At 54.1% G+C, this 16,654-nt stretch overlaps 1 protein-coding gene across 3 annotated transcripts in view; it reads right to left on the bottom strand.

Annotated features, from left to right (window-relative positions):
* Positions 1-16,343, bottom strand: part of CACNA1A (calcium voltage-gated channel subunit alpha1 A) — a 219,146-nt gene extending 202,803 nt beyond the window's left edge. For all 3 annotated transcript variants that reach the window (XM_039252248.1, XM_039252246.1, XM_039252247.1), the window contains exon 1: positions 16,051-16,343. In XM_039252248.1, the coding sequence (XP_039108179.1) occupies positions 16,051-16,343 (293 nt within the window). The remainder of the gene's footprint in view (positions 1-16,050) is intronic.
* Positions 16,344-16,654: the final 311 nt, after the last annotated feature.

The following is a 16,654-nucleotide window of genomic DNA, read 5'->3' as shown; positions in this document are numbered from 1 at the left end:
GGGGGGGGGGGGGGGGGGGGGGGGGGGGGGGGGGGGGGGGGGGGGGGCGCCGCGGAGGGGGCCACAAGTGGGGGCGGCCACCACGCCAGGGCCAGAAAGACGGGGTGGACATGCTCACAGCCACCCGCCTTGGGTGTCAGGGGGAGGGGGCCGCAAAACTCCGAATGCAGAATGGGTAAATCCAAGACACAGAACCAGCCTAGCCAGGGGCAGAGGAGTGACCTGATGGGGACGGGGTTTCCTTTTGGGGGATGAAGACGTCTTGGCCCGAGACAGAGGTGGTCACGCAATGCCGCAAACGTGCTAAACACCGCCCGACTGTGCACTTCGGAACCTATTCGTTTTCTGTTAGGTGAATTTTAACCCAACTTTTAAAAACCATTTTACAGAAAGAGCTTAGTTTTCCTCCACTCCAATGGTTAGCTCTAAGGCCGCTGACCTGGGAGTGCTCACCGTCCGAGCCCCAGGGCCCCTGCTCAGCACTCAGAATTGTGGCATCCCTTACCTGTCACAGCCCTGGGGGGGAGGTGCCAGCAGGTCCCCAGTTTTACAGAGCAGGGACTTGTGGCTCAGAGGCTCAGAGAGGGTAAGCGACTGGCCCTGAATCACACAGCCGGCTTTTTGAGAGTCCTCAACTGCCTGATGGCCTCTGTGACAATCCTAGCTGAACTTTAGAATCACCTGGGAATTAAAAAAAAACAAAACCCATGTCCAGGGGCAGCCCCGGACCAAACTCCCCAGCATCTGGGGGAAGGAGGGCCTCAGGGCATCAGCATTTCTAAACCTTTCAGGTGATTCCAAGTGTAAGCAACCTGGGTGGGGATCTTGTTGAGATGCAGATTGAGACTGAACAGATATGGGGTGGGAAGGTGAGATTCTGTGTTTTTTTAAAGTTTGTTTATTTACTTAGAAAGAGAGAGAGAGAATCCAAAGCAGACTCCAAGATGCCAGTGGAGAGCCCGACTCCAGGGCTCCGTCTCACAGAAGACAGCGAGACCATGACCAAAGCCAAGATCAAGGGTCAGCCACTTAACCGACTGAGCCCCACTCCCATCCCCGGAGCCGGAGATTCTGTATTTCTAACAAGCTCCCAGGAGAGGCTGGAGCTGCGGATTCTAAACAGTGCGTCCTCTAGAGCCTCCCGCGGTGATGGAAGGTTCTCGATCTTAACGCCATCCAGGACGTTGGCCACTTGTCACATCTTGGTAATGTAGCACCTGAAGTGTGGCTGACACAACTAAGGGCCTGACTCTTTCATTGTATTTAATTTCATTTAAATCCATTTTTTTTTAATTTTTTTTTTATTTATTTCTAGGAGAGAGAGAGAGAGACAGCATGAGCAGGGGAGGGTCAGAGAGAGAGGGAGTCACAGACTGACACAGGCTCCAGGCTCCAAGCTGGCAGTCAGCACAGAGCCCGATGCGGGGCTCGAGCCCACGAACCGCGAGATCATGACCTAAGCGAAAGTCGGACGCTTAACAGACTAAGCCACCCAGGCGCCCCCATTTAAATCCATTTTTAAGTTGAAAGAGCCCCACCTGGCTGGTGGCTACCACACTGGGCAGCACGGGGCTATACAGTCTCCAAGGAGAGAGGAACAAGACATCAAACAGGTTAAAAAACAAAACACGGTGCCCTAGAACCTCAGTAAATAACCTAGAGACAAAAACAACCCAGAGCATGGTCCCCTTGTCTGTGTCTTTAAGAAGGAGAAACACCGCGGGGCACCTGGGTGGCTCAGTTGGTTGAGCATCCGACTTCGACTTCGGCTCAGGTCATGATCTCACGGTTTGTGGGTTCGAGCCCCACGTCAGGCTCTGTGCTGACAGCTCAGAGCCTGGAGCCTGTTTCAGATTCTGTGTCTCCCTCTCTCTCTGCCCCTTCCCCTCTCATGCTCTGTGCCCTGACCCCCCTGACTCTGAGTTTCAGAAGCTCCCCAGAAAGCGGGGCTACTAACCAGTGTCCAAAAGGCAGACCATTCCCGTGTCCTCCCGGAATATCGCACGTCTTTACTGGGGCTCCAGTGAAAACCCTGACACCAGCAAGCACGGCTGGAGTGGGGGAAGGGCCCGCCTGTCATGAATGTGGAAAACGAGCGCGGCTGGCACGAAGGCTCGGAGAGCTTGCTCTAAATCCCACGGTGGCTGTCGCGCCCTGAAATACGTCGGCACCGACAGACGTCTGCTAAAACACACGCTCTTGCACCAAAGAGGGAGGAAGTTCCTGCCAGGCCCTGAACGACAGCGCAGCCAACCTGATTCAGCACCGGCCACATGCCGGGCGCTGTTCCAGTGCCGCCCGAGCCTCACAGCAGCCCCACGGGGTGGGCACTAAAGTTACACTCATTTCACAGATGAGGGCACTGAGGCCCAGGAGGTTAAGCAGCTCACCCAGGATGATGCGAGTAGAACTGCTGAGATTCGAACCCACGGAGGCCGGTTTACAGCCCTCCCTCGTCACCACTACACTGGACTGCCTCGGACCCAATATGGAGCCGCGGAACCCCTCACGGTCCAGGGAACCTGGCGCACTCCCCCCCCAAAGACGTCTGTGCCGGAGATCTCTGGGGGAAACGGAGCGAGGAATGCGACGCGGGACATGGTGAAGGACATGCAGACGGCCCCCACACCCCTGGGGAGCGGTCCCCTTCTTCAGTTCCTGGGGGTACGCTCTGTACCACAAGGGGGGGGTCCGCCTCTCACCTCTGTGTCTGGAAAAGATGCAAAATCAGGGGCGCCTGGGTGGCTTAGTCGGTTAAGCGTCCGACTTTCGCTTGGGTCATGATCTCACGGTTCGTGGGTTCGAGCCCCGCGTCGGGCTCTGTGCTGACTGCCAGCTCAGAGCCTGGAGCCTGTTTCAGTCTGTGACTCCCTCTCTCTCTGACCCTCCCCTGCTCACGCTGTCTCTCTCTCTCTCTCTCCTAAAAATAAATAAAACATTAAAAAAAAAAAAAGATGCAAAATCAAGGGCGGCCCTGCGGGGCCACAGAACCAAGGGAAGGGGACCTCAGAGTCTGAAAGGACACAGAGTTACTGTTCCTTGCGATCTGGTCCCAAAGCCTGACAGATGACTCCGCGATGCCATTTCCGGGACTCTGTCCTCGGGAAGTAGCCGCAGACGTGTGCAAAGAAATCATCACGGGCTGGGTCTCAAGATTTATACACAAAACGACCCCCGTTTTTGTTACAAAAAACAAGAAAGTACAAGCGTGCCGGGGGGGGGGATGGGAAAGACGATGCCATTTCCTTCGGAGTGTGGTCCCCACTGTGGTCCACGAAGCCTTGTCACCTTCCTGCCCTCCTCTGCCCCCATCTGCCTGGCACGTACTAGGTGCTCAACAAACATTTATAAAAGAATGAATTACCATGAATGAATGAATGAATGAATGCAGTCCTCTCCCCACTCCCATCTCTGAGCTAATCTGCCCCAGGGTCTGTCTCCTGTATGTCTGCAAGGCCAGCCCCGGGTGCGGGGAGCAGCAGAGAACCACAGTCTATACCAGCAGCGCCCACCGCACCGGGAGCCCGGAGAAGTGAGGCACGATCTGAAAACTGGGCAACAGAAGGAGAAGGAAGGAGAAAGAAAGGCCGCGGCAGCTTTCATTCCAACATTTTCCAACTCCGGTTGAGATTTCCTTCTATACACTCGTCTATATTTACATCAACGAATCTGTTGGTAGCAAGCCTGTTGCTGATCGTGTGGGATCTAAAGTTCACAGAAAGCTGGCTTAGACACCCAGCTCGGAAGAGAAACTGTAAATTCAATGTAAGTCACCCAAAAACCCTAAATCCACCCACTCCCCTCCAGGAAATCCGTGACATCTTTTTACATTGGGATCTCTCAATGTCAGCACTACTGACACCTTGGGCTCGATCATTCTTTACTTGGTGGGGGTGGGGGGGGGCGGAGGGGGGTGTCCTGAGCATTTTAGGACACTCTGTGCCCACTATATGCCAGTAGCACCTTGCCCTCCACGGTCACGACAGCCAGCAATGTCTCTGGACATTGCCCCAAGTCCCCAGTTCCAAAGCACTGCCTTACACGCAGCCCAAACCAAATGGCCGTTCCCTCCCTGTTCCTTCATCGACTTCCTGAACTCTGAGTCGCCGGTCTCAGAATCTCTCCTAGAGATCAAATAAAGTCCAGGCAACAGTTTCCAGACTCGGGGACCTCATCTACACCGGAATTTTACTCTGAAAATAACCAGAACCGTGGACAAAGACGCACAAAGATGTCCACCGCGCTGTCGTTTATCAGCACAACAAACAAACAACCGAAGACGGTGACGCGAAGCGGGACGCGCCCATCACGCGGGATAGTGTCAGATATTAACAGCAGTCGTTTCTGGGGTTGCTGCCAATCTATACAGCAGCACTGTGTGAATTTAAATAAGACACCCTTTTTTCAAGTTGTTAGGTCCATCTGTCAAAAAGTTGTCATAATAGCTTCATTTTTCCAGAACAAGATACTAAGCTTTCATCAGCTGGGAAACTGGAATAATAAATGTACAGCTTCCACGAAGCCTATGATAGGAGATATGACACTCTTGTGCAATGTACAGCCTGTGCAACGGTACATGGTAGCTCTGATGCTTTCCAAGGATATCTAGTGGCATGGAAATGCGTTCACAAAAGCTTCTGTTCCATCAAAAGGTGTGGAATGAAATACAGTGAAATGTCTCCAGAGATTCCCTCCGGATATAGGAGAGTAGACGTATATTTTATAGTTTTCTTTGTACTTCAAGTGTTCAATAAGTGAAGAGGACAGGCCTCTTGGAGGATGGCAAGTCTTGCAGAGACCTAAATAAAGTGGAGTCAGCCATAGAGAGACAGGTGGAGGGAAGAGCCAGCACAAACGCCTTCAGATGCAAATGAGCTGGGTGTGGGCAAAAATGGCCCACGGAGCTGAGGCAGAGTGGAAGAGAGGAGATCGAAGACAGGAGGCACTAGATTGTGTGGGGCCTTGTAGGAGACTGGGGTATCTGTTATCTCTGGTCACTGAGTAAGAAGTGGGGGGCATTTATCTAATCTGCTCAGGAGTGAGACATTCCGCTAGCCCACCACTATCACTGATGGAGCAAAAGTCGAGGAATTCCATGTTCAGTCCCAATGCTGAAATCAACAAAACCAGGTATTTCCAGAATTTTAATAATCTTTGTCAAGAGCACTGCTTATTCACTCCCTCATCATTACTCGATCGACAAACATTTATGCATGATTCCGCACAGGACATGTTGGGGGGTGGTGTGAGGAAGGTAAATCCCCCTGTCCCCTACCCTCAAGGAGCCTTCCAATTGGAGAGGTAAGATTAAGCATGCGATCTCACTGATTTTCACAAAAAGCACGCAAGATTCACTTATGCTGAGAGAGGTGCAACGAAGGTGGTAAACGGAGGTCACTGACAACCTAAGAAGAACACCAAGTATCAGAGATGCCCAACACGGATAACCACCCTGCCATATACACCCTTATCTGCAACATCCACCAACGCACCCACCCATCCGTCCACCCATCCATCTTCTTACCCTTCAATCCAGGGCAATCATCTGCCCATCTAGTCATCTGCCCATACAGTCACCTGTCATCCACCAATCTACCTGTCCATCCACCGACCATCCAATTGTCCAGCCATTCAACATCATCCATGTCCCTCTTTCTTCCCCCCTCCCTCCTTCCTTTCCTTCCTTCCATCCTCTTCCCCTTCCTACCCTCCTTCCTTCATCCCATCTATCCATCCACCCATCCATCCGTCTGTCCAACCATCCACAAATCCATCCATCCATCCATCTATCCATCCATCCATCCGTCCATCTGTCCAACCATCCACAGATCCATCCATCCATCCATCCATCTATCCATCCATCCATCAGTCCATCTGTCCAACCATCCACAGATCCATCCTTCCATCCATCCATCCATCCATCCGTCCAACCATCCACAGATCCAACCATCCATCAGTCCATCTGTCCAACCATCCACAGATCCATCCATCCATCCATCCATCCATCCATCCATCCATCCATCCATCCATCCATCCATCCATCCATCCATCCATCCATCCATCCACAGATCCATCCATCCATCCATCCATCTGTCCAACTATCCACAGATCCATCCATCCGTTCAACCATCCACAGATCCAACCATCCATCAGTCCATCTGTCCAACCATCCACAGATCCATCCATCCATCCATCCATCCATCCATCCATCCATCCATCCATTCAACCATCCACAGATCCATCCACCCATCAGTCCACCTGTCCAACCATCCACAGATCCATCCTTCCTTCCATCTATCCATCCATCCATCCATCCATCCATCTGTCCAACTATCCACAGATCCATCCATCTGTCCGTTCTTCCATCTGTCCAACCACCCACAGATCCATCCATCTGTCCGTTCTTCCATCTGTCCAACCATCCACAGATCCATCCATCCATCCATTCATCCACTCATTCATCCAGCACTAACTACATCCCTCTTCTATAAAGCACAAATGTCCACCCATGATCCATAACTTAAAAGACTGCACTATGATTAGCAACAGGGCAGACTGTTAACAATTTTGCATTATAACTCTTCCAAAGATAATTCAAGTCCATAAACTTGGACTTTGACTATTCCCGTTGACTATTCCAACCAGCTCAAGACCAAAATTCTCCAAGTAAGAATGGGGGCTGTTTGCCTGACCCCACCCTGAGAACGAGGAGGAGACTGAGGGAGAGCTTGGCCAGTGCCTGTCAAGTGTCTGGTGTTCCATACACGCTGATGAATCTCAGCAGATCCTAGCTGAAGCCAAGCTCCCTGAGGACACAGACAAAAATTAACACCTTGAGTACTCATTCATTCAAAAATTATTTACTCACCACAGCAGCACCATTCACAACGGCAAACACACAGGCATGCGCACACACACACACATGCATGCACACACACAAACTAGAAACATCCCAAATGCCCATCACCCAGGAAAATGATAAACTGTTGTATCACCAGAGAATGCAATACTAAACAGCGAAAAACAGGGGCGCCTGGGCGACTCAGTCAGTTAAGTGTCCAACTCTTGACTTCAGCTTAGGTGATGATCTCACGGTTTGTGAGTTAGAGCCCTGTGCTGGGGGCTCCTCCTCTCTCTCTGCCTCTCCCCTGCTTGCACACTCTGTCTCTCAGAATAAAGAGATAAACTTAAAAAAATAAACAGGGAAAAAAAATAACCTACAGTTACACTGCGTAGCCGGTGAATCTTAGAAACATACAGTTGAGTGAAAAAAAGCCAAGAACAAGTTCCAGAAGGCTAAAAAGTTCAAAAACCGGGAAAATTAAATTTACATTAAGGTGCATGTAAATATGTGATCAAACTGGTTAGAAAAAGAGACAGAGAGAGCGAGCGAGCGAGAGAGAGAGAGAGAAAGAGAGAGAGAAAGGAGGGAGGGTAAGAAGGAAAACACATGCAATCTAAGAGACCGTGATTGCCTTTGGGTAAGTGGAGAGGGGGAGGAGGGGGAAGAAAAGGAAGGTCAGGGACCACGGGTAAGTTACTGACCATATTTAGTTCAGGGCTTCTCGGAGTGTGCCCCCAGACCAGCAACATCAGCACCGTTTGCATTTCTAGCATGTTCCCAGGCTCCAACCCAAACCTCCTGAATCAGAAACTCTGGGGGTGAGATCCAGCCACCTGTGTTTAACTTGCCCCCAGGAGGTGCTCAAGCGTGAGAAACCTCCCGCCCTAAAGCAGGTGATGCTGACCCCGGAGGGCCGGAGGCCCCCACTTTGAGGACCGCCATTTTTGTTCCTTTTTTTAAAGTTTATTTATTTTGAGAGACAGAGAAAGCACATGTGTGAGCATGAGCAGGGGAGGAGCAGAGAGAGGGAGAGAGAGAACCCCAAGCAGGCTCGGAGCTGTCAGCACAGAGCCCGACGCGGGGCTCGAACTCACTAACCGTGAGATCATGACTGGAGCTGAAATCAAGAGTGGGATGCTTTACTGACTGAGCCATCCAGGCGCCCCAATCGTTTTAGTTCTTTTTTTTCTTTCTATTTTTTTTTTAAATGTTTTTATTTTATTTCTAGGAGAGAGAGAGAGACAGCGTGAGCAGGGGAGGGTCAGAGAGAGAGGGAGTCACAGACTGAAACAGGCTCCAGGCTCTGAGCTGGCAGTCAGCACAGAGCCCGACGCGGGGCTCGAACCCACGAACCGCGAGATCATGTCCTAAGCGAAAGTCAGACGCTTAACCGACTAAGCCACCCAGGCGCCCCCCCCACATGCCCATTATCCTTAATAGAGCAAACAATAAAGGTCAGTGAGATAAAGAATATGGCAGGTTCCAGAAGGTCAGAAACCATGTGACCCTCCCTGCCCTTTAGACTGCACGAGGCTTCCTCTATGACAAATCTGCCCATTTATTCTTGAAATCAGGCTTCGCCCTCCTGCAAAAGCTACTCGTACAAAAATACCTTAAAAATTGGTTTAAAATTATATATACCTTTTACACACAGACCTAAAACGAGAACGGAACTTAACAGCGTGAATATTACTTGCTGGCAGGTGGGCGAGGAAGAGAGTGTTATCCGGGGGAGAGAATGCTAATTCCACGTCCTGGGTCTGACCGGAGCCCTGAGCACCTTGAAGGCAGGGCCAAGGGCGCTCCCAGTCTGAACAGGAAATAAAACCCATCTCTGACCCACGAGAGATGACAAAACTTGATCCGGACTTAAGTCGGGAATTTCACTTCAGAGCCGAGATCCCTCTCGCATTAGCGGCCTTAAAGAGGCGGCTTCCCAAAGCCCAATTCATTCCAATAAAAAGTCTCAGCTTCTCAGAGGAGGGAAAAAACCACCTAAATTCTCCTTGCCTCCCTCCCTGGCACCGTCTCACGGCTCCCTCCTCTCTCCCTTCTTGGGTGTTAACTCCCCAGGAGGGCGACCCGTGCCCTGGTTTGCCCAGAACAAGGGCAAACTGGGACACGGTCATCTCTCCTGACAAGGACTAGTGCCCGGTGGTTTCTGAAACCCGAGTTGTGAAGCCCACCCCCAGCTTCCCTCTCCTGGAATGTTCCTTGCCTTCTCTATTCTCCTAGGAAGTGAGGGAGAGGGGAGAAATGAGACAGGACGCATTCTCACCCCACACGGGTGGCCCCGGAGGGCCACAGACGCTGTCTGAAGGCGTGTGGTCTCCGGCCTGGGCTAAACTCTTGGCTCAGGAGGAGGAGACGGGGTGGAAGGGAGAGGCTAATTACACACTTTAAAACTCCCGCACCTTGGGGCGCCTGGGTGGCTTAGTCGGTTGAGCGTCCGACTTTCGCTTAGGTCATGATCTCGTGGTTCGTGGGTTCGAGCCCCGCGTCGGGCTCTGTGCTGACTGCCAGCTCAGAGCCTGGAGGTTGCTTCGGAGTCTGTGTCTCCCTCTCTCTCTGACCCTCCCCTGCTCGCGCTCTCTCTCTCTCCTAGAAATAAATAAAACATTTTAGAAAAATAAAAAAATAAAAAATAAAACTCCCGCACCTCATCACCCGCAAAGGGGGGGAGGGGATCAAGGGAGAGGAAGACAATTAATTTTATCCTAGACCAAAGGGAATAGAAAAATGGGTCAGGTGGGCATGGCTTTTGTTCCTCCTTAGAGCTTCCAGAGAGAACAGAGAACACGGAACATCTGAGGGGTGCTTGAAAGTGTCACACGCGGACTCATAAATCCAAATTGGCGGGTCACAGAGGGGGCCCCGCGCCTACCCAGAGAGCCTCACTTCTAGCCAGTTTCCAGAAGAGAACACTGCGGGGTGGGGGGTGGGGAAGCGGTGTCCAACATTATGGCTCGTGTGTTTTGGGTTTTTTCGTGCCAGAAAGTGCGCTGAGGATTTCCTACGTATGAGCCCACCTGACGGTCCCAAGGGTCCTCCAAGGGAGATGCTACCAGAAGCCACAACCTCCGCATGCTCGTGAGGACGCTGAGGGCCCGACGCCCAAACCAGCCTGGCCGGTGTAGCGGCTCGAACCAGGGGCCTGGCTGGCCCAGAGCACAGATCGGTTCCCCTCGCCCGTCATCTCTCCTGGCTCCGCACGGATCCTTCCTCAGGAGCTGAGTTAGCAGAGTCTCCAAAATGTATGAACCGCGGGGCGCTTGAGCCCCGGCCATCTTTGGATCGAATCCTCCTTCCCTCCCAGTGGTGCCTTCCTTGGTTGAAGGAATACGTGTGTGTGCTCGTGACGGGGGTTCAGCGGGGAGGGGGTGCTAGATCAGCCCCAAGCACCCAGGAGACGTCCCCCCCGAGCCCCTCAAGGAAGACTTCACTCTCAAGGGTCCACTGCTCCCCAACTGCTCAAGCTCTCGAACTTCAGAGACCTCCTTTGGTCTGATGCACACATACCCTGCCTGCCTGCCCAACCCCCGCACCGAAAACCCACGGAAAACCTTAAACGGTGGCATTAAGAGCAGAGCGGATCTCTGACTGCATATGGGTGATGAGAGGCGGTTTTTCACCCGCGGGACAAATGTTTACGGCGTACGTACTTCGTGGCAGGTGCAGTGGCCTTGAGTGGGGAACAGGGCCACAGGCACAAGCCTCACGTCCCGGGAACTTGACCTTGTACTGCGAACGGCGGAGCAGACGCATCACGCGTGAGACCCCGTTTCCCCACAGCAGACACCCCCCCACCCACCGCCCCTCCTCACTCCTTCCCATTTCTCCGACTGGTCCTTAACGCTACCGTTTCCAGCCCCGTCTGCACACCTTTATCGAAACCCTAGAGGCCGCGTGCGCTCTCTTCGAAGGGAATCAGGAGAACGGGAACGCACAACGGCACAGCCGCTCTGAAAAACAGCCTGGCAGGCTCCTATCAAGTTAAATGTATCCTCAGCGCCGCACCCCCCCCCCCCAGCAATCTGACTCCCGGATGTTTATTTGCCCGAGAGAAACGGAAAGTACATTCCCAGCGTCCCCACTGAAACCAGACTGCCAGCGTTTAGAGCGGCTCTGGTCATAATCGCCCCACCTGGACGCATCCCAAATGTCCTTCAACTGGAAAATGGATGGACAGGCTCTGGCCCAGCCGCGGAATACTACTCAGCACTAAAAAGAAATGTGCTGCTCATACGCACAACGACACGAATCGATCTCAGAGGCTGCACAGAAGAAGCCAGGCTCCAAAGGCTACGTGTGGTATGATTGCTATTTATACGGCCTCCTGGAGAAGGCAGAAGTGTGAAAATGGAAAACAGATGAGTGCGTGTAAGGGTCTTGGTCAGTGCTGACCCAGATAGGCATTCGGGTACATCCTGTGATGCTGAAACGGCCCCCTATCTTTCCCTTTCCTTTAAGATTTGATTTTCAAGTCACCTCTCCACCCAGCGTGGGGCTCAAACTCACAACCCCGAGATCCGGAGCTACACGCTCCACCGACTGGGCCAGCCAGGTGCCCCGAAACTGTCCCATATCCTGATTTTGGCGGTGGCCACACGACCGTGTGCGTGTGCCAAAGCTCGCAGTACCGTGTGCAAGAAGGTGAATGTCCCTTTCAGTGGTTTATACCTCACTAAACCCGATGTCGGAGAAAAAGACGACGAAGGTAGCAGGATGCATCTGCGATGTGACCCGGCTACTCCCAGGGTAATCCATGGCCAGCGGCCCCAGGAAAGGAAACCCCAGGCCCCACCCCAAACCTGCTGGACCGGAATCACCGGAATCACCGATTTAACAAGACGATCCTCACACACACATATGAATGCTTGGAAAGCGCCACAGAGCGGGAACTGCGCCCGAGAACCCAGCATCTCTAATGTTTCTGCCTCAAAACACACCAAAATGCACCCCGAAGGGGATAAATTAAAGCTCTACACGAAGCCTATAAACTCGGGTCAATTCAAGGTAGGTTTTCACCCCTAACTGATCTGATCTTTTGGTTTTCAGAGCCTTTTGGATTCGGGGATTGCAGAGGAGAAATTGCACCTTTGAAGAGGAAAATAATCCCACTGCAAAAACCACACTAGTTTTCACTTCCCGGAATTTTGCTCCCCTGGAAATACCTGCCATGCTGATCTAGAAGGAGGATCGGCAAGATCATACCGTCCAGCCTTTTACAGTGCTCTCTTCTAGCACATTCTACTTCTCAGGACCAGCGAAGCCTGACAACACGCTCCAACTTCTCCCAGGACTCCCTCTGTTTCCCACAGAGAATGTTCCTCTTTTAAAAAACCAGGGAGACTTCGGCTCAGGTCATGATCTCACAGTTCGTGGGTTCGAGCCCCGCATCGGGCTCTGTGCTGACTGCCAGCTCAGAGCCTGGAGCCTGTTTCAGTCTGTGACTCCCTCTCTCTCTGACCCTCCCCTGCTCACGTTGTCTCTCTCTCTCTCCTAGAAACAAATAAAACATTAAAAAAAATTTAAAAAAATAAATAAAAAATAAAAAAACCGGGGAGACCGAGAGTGACAGCACGGAGACCCAGGTCCATGGCTCTCGCAATGGCCCGAATCCCTCCACCACGCTTGCACTCAGCAGGAGATCTGCTGGCATGGGCAGAACCGGGGGACGCTGACATTCACACTGGCGTTCGGTAGCATATCAGAAGGACCTAGTGGCATTGAGTGGGGTCTCTAGCAAGGTTGACAGATGCACCTTACTGAGCTGACAGATCTGAGCTCTTAGAAGCCAGCACCAGGGCCCCACGCAGCCGTACTGAAATCAGGCTTCCGATCGGCGAAAACACAGACCCCAAGGTGTGTGGTCAACACGGCCTGCTGCCCAGCACCCCCCAAGAGAACAAGACAGCAACGTAAATCGTTCAGGTCAGAGCTTCCATTTGGGTTTTCTTGCTTAAGAAGAGAGGGCTAAAATGAATGAGAACGCTTGATGCTCATTGCTGGCTTCAAGCTCGAGCCGCCGTGCAAGGAGGGCGCAGAGGGGTAAGGCATCGCGGTAGCAAAGCGCCCAAGAGCCTGGAGACGCGAGGCTGTGCCCTCCGCCGGCGTCCCATGCTGGAATGTGTATCTGCAAGTAACACTCTTGGGCCCCGGGAGCCTACAGCCAAGTGCACGCAACATTCGCTCACTCCTCCCCCACAAGACAGGCAACAAGGTGCTTTCCATACTCAGCTAGTGAGTGCCACTTTCAAGTACACATCGTGCCTCACACGCACCAAAAGGCAGGGGCCAGTTCCCCTCCTAGGGAGAGGCCCGAAGTTTAAAAACCAAAGGAAAAGTTCAACAGAAGACAGGTACGAGGATGTTCCTAACCACGCCATCTGGAAACTGTCCCAGTGGCCCCCAAAAGTAGACGGGCTTGAGCACATAGCGGGAGACAGTCGCACAGCCAAAACTCGCCGCGCGGCAACGAGAAGGAAACAATCTCCAACACTTGCAGCGATGGGCATGAATCTCGCCACACACTATCGAGCAAAAGAAGGCAGACACAAAAGGACACAGCCTGTGACTCCGTGTATAGGAAGTTCAAGTGGAGGAAAATGCATCTGCGGGGTCAGAAGTCAGGGTAGCGGTTAACCCGGTGGCGAGAGGAGGGGGAGGGGGGTGTCTCTGGGGAGCCGGTCACATCCTTTTGCTCGTCCTGAGCACTGGCCGTGTGGCTGTGTCCACTTTGGGAACACGTATGAAGCTGGACTTGACTTGCGTTCTTTCGTACCCATATATTAGACTTTATTCTGAAAGTTCAGAGTGAGTAACTCAAATACATCTTTTTAAACGGCAGAAGCGTCCGGATGTAGAAGCCAACGCTCTGCGCCGGTACCTTGACTCGGCAGCGCTTCCCCACAGTCCGTCTCTTTGCACGGGCCCTGATTCTCTTATCCAGCCCAACCCCCAGCTCTCTGTTCCCCCTACCCCCCACCCAGAAAGCTCAGACCTGGATTACCCTGCCTGGTGACAGATTGGGGAATGGAGAGCTTTTCCTTCCAGAGCCGGGCTGTACACCGTGTTTGCTGCCTCGGGCCAAAGAGAGAATAAAAACCGTCTGCAGAGAGCAAAATGCACAAACTCATCGAAAAGCTACCAAAAGAAAGAAAGCCACAGAAACCCTAAAGCGAACAGAACGCTCCCGATTCACCGGCATCTCGCCGCACAGATCTCCCCTCTGAGGGGTCGCTGGCGGTCTGTTCCCTCCCCGGCAGCCCCCTGCTCTGCAAGATTCAAGCTGGACGGGGTTAGCTAAGGACACGACGTTAGGACTCCCACCTCTTTCCTTTCCTCTTAGAAGACTCCAGATCCAGGCTCTAGAAGGCAATCTAAAGCCATTTTCAACATGAAAACCCATCAGCAAAGTGAATCCTTCCTGGACCCCCCCCCAGGAGTTTTCTGAGCACAATGACAACTTGTCACCCTCCAAGCCCCTGTCACTCCCTGGCAGGAGGTGGCTGGGGGCAGGGAGGAGGCCGGCAAAGTGACCACAAGACCCCTGAACATCTCAATCGGTCTCTTCCTGAGGTTGGAAGACAAGACACCAGCCTCCTGCTTCGTGCCCCAACCAAGATGACCTCACGCCTTGGGGTGTGCCCCTCCAGCAAGACCCCAACCGAACCCCCTCATTTCCACCACCCTCAGAGTAGACTGTTCACAGGCTCCCAAACCTCAAAGCCCTCCAACGCCTGCAGCCCCCAGAAGCCAAAAGCGTGTTCGATCTTTGAGTCCCCCTAAAAATGAATCCGCTGATCACAGAGCTCCTGAAACGAGCAACCCCAGGACCACTTGAGGACCCAGCCCTGTTGAGCGCACAGAACAGCGGAAACCAAACATCAAAGAAACGGGGGCTCGGCGTTGAGCCCCAGGGGCCCATCCAGCCCCGTTCCTTTGTACCCAGAAGTCAGCCAGTTGGAACCTAGCCGACAGCCAGCACATTTGGGCACGGCACAGTGGCCAGTCAGCCCAGGGAGCGGGGTGCGTCCCCCCACTTGGAATCTGGGTCATGCTTAAATAACTGCTAGAAAGCCCGACTAATTACCCATCCTTGCCTGCCTACATCTTAACAGATGTTAAGCCCTCCTCAAGGTTTATTTCAAGCAGGGACAGATTTAAAGAAACAAGGGGATCTGCATTTTGATATGATCCCGACAGAGGAAAAGGGGGTCTTCACCTTCTTCCTCTGGGTCTTTGGTTTGGGTTAAGAAAAAAAAAAAAAAGGCGTTTACCTGCGGGAGGCGTCCACACGGAGGCTGATTCTCCTGGTGTCCCCTCGCGGCTCCCTAGGGTGGGAGAGGCGGAATCCAACCCACCGCCTGATCCCGGACCCTCGAAGGACCGCTTGCCCTAGCTTTCTTACTGAAAGAGTCCTTCTGGGTCTTCAAACAGGTCGGGGCCCTGGATGGGGCAAATGGGATGTTTTCTGCACCCCAAACGATGATGGGGTCCCTGAGCAGTGTGGTTGGCAGACACTGGCGAGAAGTGGCGCCCCCTCAACCCACCACTGCCTTCCCCAGATCCGAGCCAGGGGCCCACCGCGCGGGGATATTAGTTAGGAGCAGTGCCGGCCCCTCAGGGTGAAGGCCACATGTTCTTTCACTAGCTCTTGGCCCTGGAACCCCTAACGCCCTGCCCTCGGAGAGCGGCCCCCTCATCGGGGAAGGCAGGCGGTGGAGAAGCGGGTGAGCTGGGCTGGGGCCCCCCGCTCCTAAGCGACGGGCACCTAAGGAGAGCGGGCCGGAGCCCCCACGGTCCTCCTGCCCTGGCCAGAGAGCCCAGGCCCCGGCCGCGTCCGTGCTCATTTGGGAAAAACTCTGACCCCTCGGGCGCTGGCTCTGAAGCCCCCACCCAGGCCCCTGCTACGACCCCAGGGCCCAGCCCTTATTCGGGATCGGTCCTTAGGAGGAAAGGGCTCGCCCGACTCTCCCCCCCACCCCCCACCCCACCCCAAGCCTCCACGGTAGCTCAACCCAGCTCGGGGTGGAGAGATTCTCCACACTCCTCCCCGGTGCCCCCTCTCCCAGCCCCTGGAAGACCCCCCCACCTCCCATCAACCCCCGGGTCTCTCTCCCAGCCTGGAAAGAGGGGAAGCGGAGGGAGGAGGGGGGAGGCGCAGCTGCCGGGGTTCGCTGCCGGGCTCGGGCAAAGGATATGGCCATTCGGTGATCTTTTTGGCGTATTTTCTCACCACGTTGTCCTCGCTGAAGAGGAATAGAGACCGGTTGACCGTGAGGCAGTTCTGTCGGACGGGGATGGGGTTGTAGAGGGCCATGGTCCGCGCTCTCTGCGCCATTGACTGCTTGTACATCCTTTGCGCCCCGGGCTGCCCGCCCTGCCGGCTGCCCCCGGCTCCTCGCCCGCCTCCGGCGCCCACGACCACCCCGGCGGCTGCCCCGGAGCCTCCTCCCCCGTAGCGGGCCGGCATCTCGTCTCCGAAGCGGGCCATTCTGCAAAGAGCAAAGGGCTCCGGGTTACGCTGCGGCGAACGATGCGGAAGACGCCGCCGCCGCCGCCGCCGCTGTCGCTGCCGATGCTGCCGGGGCTGTGAAGACGGCGGCTGGAGCTGCGACTGCGGAGACGCTCCACGGCCCAGCCCATCGGGCGGCGGCGGCTCGGCGCCTCGGGTCGGGGGCTCACAAGGCGGCTGCCCGGCCCCAGCCGGGGATAGCGGCTCGGGACATCTTCCTGGCTGACCCCGGAGAAGGAGGGGCGGGAGGAGGGTGCGGGGGCGGGGCGCGGGGGCCGGGGAGGGGGGGG

The sequence above is a fragment of the Hyaena hyaena genome, unplaced genomic scaffold (assembly GCF_003009895.1).
Source record: "Hyaena hyaena isolate Hyena2069 unplaced genomic scaffold, ASM300989v1 scaffold_414, whole genome shotgun sequence".
Taxonomy (NCBI): Eukaryota; Metazoa; Chordata; class Mammalia; order Carnivora; family Hyaenidae; genus Hyaena; species Hyaena hyaena.
The sequence above is the reverse complement of the archived record's forward strand: the minus strand, read 5'-3'. Positions and strand labels throughout refer to the sequence as shown.